At 51.1% G+C, this 5,225-nt stretch overlaps 1 protein-coding gene across 1 annotated transcript; it reads left to right on the plus strand.

Moving 5' to 3' along the window:
• The first annotated feature begins 1,579 nt into the window (after positions 1 to 1,579).
• Positions 1,580 to 4,950, plus strand: LOC119360723 (sinapine esterase-like). Its single transcript, XM_037626242.1, has 3 exons — positions 1,580 to 1,589; positions 3,542 to 3,817; positions 3,948 to 4,950. The coding sequence occupies exons 1-3, from the start codon at positions 1,580 to 1,582 to the stop codon at positions 4,832 to 4,834; spliced, it is 1,173 nt and encodes a 390-aa protein (XP_037482139.1). The 3' UTR covers positions 4,835 to 4,950.
• Positions 4,951 to 5,225: the final 275 nt, after the last annotated feature.

Genomic DNA, 5,225 nt, shown 5'->3' on the forward strand with positions numbered 1-5,225 from the left:
TTCCTAGTGCCACGCCGGCAGGCAATCTTCTTCGTCCTGGAAGGACGAGCCTCCTCTTCGTGCACTTCCTCCTCCGCCTCCGCCTCCGCCTCCGCCTCCGCCTCATCATCCAAGCTAGCCACCCGCGAGGTCCCTACGACCACCTTTGGGTTGCCTCTGTTGTCATAGTCATTGGGCGTGTACTGGCGTCTGGGCTGCCTAGGCTTGAACACATATGCGGACCGAGCTTGAGCGTCCGCCAAAGTCATGTCATCATCAAGCTCATGGTCCTATCACACAATCAAACAATATGGTGAAGGTCGGTGTCGTAATCAAGTGAGAATCACATCTAAAGGATTAGTCATACCTCTTGGGTGATCGCACCCTCATCATCCATATAAGCATATGAGGAACTCACATCGTCCCCCTGATGGTGAGATGAGGGGTCTGATGGTGTACCATACCTAGAGGCAGATGGTTCATCATATTTAGGATCACGACAACTGAGAAGATTCGATAACCGCCTTAACTTCTTGGCCTGACGCTGTAACATGAACAAGTGTGTAAGATATCAAACTTTGCAACATAGACTGGCTCTCATAGTGAATGCGATATGTACCTTGAGGAATGCTCGTAGTGAACCATCATCATTGCCGTTTCCAACCGGTGTCTTCTCCAGAATAGACTGGCTCTCATCAGCTGCTTTCTTGATCTCGGTGCGCTGCGGATGAGAAAGAATGAATGCGTTAGCCATTCAAACATGTGTAATACGGTCAACGGGAAAGTAAAGAAGGGAACACTTTACCACATAGTTAATCACCGGAACAGCAGGGACTCCTTGCCCTTGCCTGACATCTCTATTGTACTTCCCCTTTGCTAGATCCTCAAAGTTTACAGGTTCTTCAAGAATATCCTCATTATATGCCGGCGGGCATATCTTAACTCGAGTAGTTCCAATAAACCATCGTACGTAGTTATCAAAAGCATGTGGGTTGTGCTCACGAAGCGCGGCGCGTGCAGTCCTACGAGCTTGCTCCACACAAAGCTGGAAGCGGGTAACATACGCAGAATGATGCTTGTCCCAGTCCTTTATCTTCCGCTACCTTCTCCTGTCCAACCCGCGTGGTATAAAACCAAACATTAGCACAATCAAAAGGAGTCCCGATGCTTAGACAATACGCAGACATGCTCTCTTACCTATGAAGTGCTTTGTCCGTGTCCACCCAATCCGGGGGGTGAGGCTGGAACAGACCAAACTGACGATACACGCGATGCGGCAAATGAAACTCAACCGCCCAGTTGCATATCAGTGGGCACCGCATAAGCCAGAGATCCTTATCCCGCAAGCACATCGGGGTGAGGCGGAACTCCGGGGTGTACCCCAAGCTCTCACCCGCGCCATATGGCTGCCATACCACCTATGAAACATGGCAACAATGCAAATTTGATGACTATTTTTCAAGCAAGCATGAGAAAGGACTGAAGTAATGACCTCCTTACCTGCTCAGGCGTAATCGTGTCCAACTCGGCAATGTACTTTTGGTACATGAGATTGACATCGTTCGTCATCTCGGAAACGATATCCCACTTGTAAGCCCACATGGGGCACCGTAATTCGTCATGTTCATCTGCATACCAAGGATCAAACCTGACGCTCTTCGGGCGTCCAACAGGCAGACGCTCCCAGCTCCATACAAAAAGTAGAAGCAGATTACCACCAATGCCTGCACTATCTGTGATCCTGCAACACACATCGTCTAGCTACATATGAAAGAAAAATAATGTTAACTTGACAGCAAGCTTGCATTGCTAATGAAGAAATGAGTTGATCACAAAACAGACCAACTACCTGTCGGTACAAGTAGGCAAGAGTCGCTGAACCCCAGCTCCATTTGCTATCGAAGACGGTCAACGCCTTCAGCCACATCCATGGAGTGTTCTTGCCAGTGGAGTCAGGAAACAAAGTCCTCGACACAACGTACCACATATACACACGAGCATGTGTCTGGATCACATCATCAGTGGCATCCGGAGGGCACGTCGCATAGTTATTTTGAATCCACGTGAAAGCAGCTCCGGCTGCTTTCCTTTCCCTCTTCTTCTTCTCTTCTCCCTCCTCTACATCAGCCTTAGCCTCGGTAGGAGCCATACTGATAAGAGCAATCATCTGCTCGCGCCACCCATCAGAATCGATGCTCATACAGAGAGGCCTCCCGTCGATAGCAAGACCGGTGATCAACGAGACATCCTCGAGCGCCACGGTCACCTCCCCAGTACGAAGATGGAAACTGTGCGTCTCCGGCCTCCACCGATCAACAAGAGCGGACACCAGTGGAGCGTTCAGATTCGGCGTGGACCGGCTGACCAACAGAATCCACGGGAGTAGTCCTGCGTGCTTGATGTACGGTGTGTACCGCTCATCGTAAGGCATGGCAGGACCAGAGACCCCGTGATACCGAATCTTCAGAGGTTCAAGCTTCTGCAAAAAACAAGTAATGACAAATCTTAGGGCATGTAAATTTCAACTAAAGGCAAATTTGCAAAATATTTAGATTACTCATTATTACCTTCTCCTTCTCGCGCATCATGTACGCCCGGTGTTGCATGTCGTAGACATCGTCCAGAAGCCAAACCATCCTTACAATTTCAAACAATAAACATATAAGAGTTCATCTTCATCTCAAATATCGGTATATACACTAAACATATAACATGTGTTCAACTACAAGAATCTCAACATCTCCTTCTCACACAATGAATGTGTCATATGTGTTCAAATAAACTAAACATCTAATATTTGAAATAAACTCAACATCTAATATTTGAAATAAACTCAACATCTAATATATATCTAAACAAACATCTCATATATGTCTACAAAAATCAACATCTCATAGTTATCTATAAAAATAGGCATCTCATATATATCTAAAAAAACTAAACAATCTAGGGTTCCACTAACAAGAATCATATATTGTGAACTAATAAATAACACTACGGTACTACCAATATGACTACACATCCTAAATCGAGCAAATCAAACAAATCAAGGGTTCCATCAAATCTTGGACAAATCTCTAAAATGGCAACAAATTTAAGGAGCAAAAGAAAGAGAACGGAAGAGATTACCTAGTAGGATGGATTGGAGATCGAATCCACGGATCAAATCTTCAGATCTGAGAGGGATATGGGGGGGATTAGATGGGGGCACCGCCGCTGCTCTCTGTCCAGAGAGCGGAGAGGGGAAGAACTGCCAGGTCGGGCTGGGCCGGACGCGCTTAAGTCACTGTGCAGCGCCTAAAGGCTAGGCGCTGCACGTTACAGTGTGGCGCCCTAGCCTTAGGCGCTGCACAGCTGCGTGTGGGGCCGCGCCTGGCCCTGGGCTGCCACGCTGGCAGGAGGTGCGGCGCCTAAGGGAAGGGCACTGCACAGTACGATGCGGCGCCTAGCTGTTGGGCGCCACTCGTAAGGGTCAGCAGAGTGACATTTTTTCGTGACTAGGTCAGTTTGTGATTTGATTTGGGCATGAGATCAAATATGTGATTTCTACGGCAGGAGTGAGCTGTGACGAAGACTACGCCTTTGCGGCTCGTGGTGGCCGTGCTTCTTGCGTTTTTGGCTGTCACGGCGTCGGCGTCGGCGCCGGCGAAGGTAAACATGAGCAGCAGCAGCTCCTGCCGGCGTCTGTTCAGCTTTGGCGACTCGCTGATCGACACCGGCAACTTCATACACTACTCCAAGGCGCCGGGCTCCGTGTCGCAGTCGCCCTACGGCGAGACCTTCTTCGGCCGCCCCACCGGCCGCTGGTCCGACGGCCGCCTCATCGTCGACTTCATCGGTACTCCTTCACATGCATGCATGCATGCATGCATGCTTAATTAATCCGCACTTCGTTATAGCAGTTGTACTCCTTGTACTCTAACATGCACATGACTGATGTGAGTGCGTACGGCCGTACGTGCATGCAGTGGACAGGCTGGGGTTCCCGTACTGGCCGGCATACCTGCAGGCGAAGTCGCCGGCGACGAAGGGCGACTTCCGCTACGGCGCCAACTTCGCAGTGGCCAGCGGCACGGCACTCAACCAGCTCCTCTTTAGGAAGAAGCACCTCAACGTGGACCAGATCACCCCCTACTCCCTGGGCATCCAGATCGGGTGGTTCAAGAAAGTGCTGGCCGCGATCGCCTCCACCGACGTCCAGCGGCGGGAGATCATGGCGAGCTCGCTGTTCCTGGTCGGCGAGATCGGCGCCAACGACTACAACCACCCCTTCTTCCAGAACAGGACGCTCGGGTTCGTCCGGCCGCTGGTGCCCCGGGTGATCCGGTCCATCGCGCTCTCCGTGGAGGCCCTCATCAAGCTGGGCGCCAAGAACATCTACGTGCCGGGCATCTTCCCGCTGGGCTGCGTCCCGCGGTACCTCTACTTCTACCGCGGCGGCGAGCCCGGCGACTACGACTCGGCCGGATGCCTCCGGTGGCTCAACGGCCTCACCGCGGACCACAACCGCATGCTCAAGGGCAAGCTCCGCGAGCTCGGCCGCGCCCACCCCGGCGTGTCCATCACCTACGTGGACTACTACAACGAGGTGCTCAGCCTCATCACCAGGCCGGCGGTGAACGGGTTCGCCGCGGGGACGGTGCTGCACGCGTGCTGCGGCGGCGGCGGGCCGTACAACGCCAACCTCACCCTCCACTGCTCGGACCCGGGGGTGGTGCCGTGCCCGGACCCGGCCAAGTACGTGTCGTGGGACGGCCTGCACATGACGGAGGCGGTTTACAAGATCATGGCGCGCGGGATGCTCGACGGCCCCTTCGCCACGCCGTCAATCATGTCCAAATGCAACCACAGTTAGCTGCGCACTATACAATACATCGTGTGCTACAAGGTCGTCTCATTCGCTTGGGATTTTTTGGGTTTACATTTTGCTGCGAACATCACATGGTGTGCTGAATAATTCTATTTCTGAACAAATCAAGTACTCCCTTCGTTCGGAATTACTTATCTTAAAAATGGATGTATGTAGAACTAAAATACATCTAGATACATACATTTTTATGACAAGTAATTCCGAACGGAGGGAGTACTATATAGTATAAAAAGAACTATATTGTTACAATATTTGCGTGTGGCCCAATAGCTTTCTTTGAACACCGTATAGAAGCAGAAGCTCATCCATACGCACATACACTCGCTCCTATGAACGCATGCACACACACCCTACTTCTATACACTGGTGGAAAAAC

This window comes from Triticum dicoccoides, chromosome 2B (assembly GCF_002162155.2).
Source record: "Triticum dicoccoides isolate Atlit2015 ecotype Zavitan chromosome 2B, WEW_v2.0, whole genome shotgun sequence".
NCBI lineage: Eukaryota > Viridiplantae > Streptophyta > Magnoliopsida > Poales > Poaceae > Triticum > Triticum dicoccoides.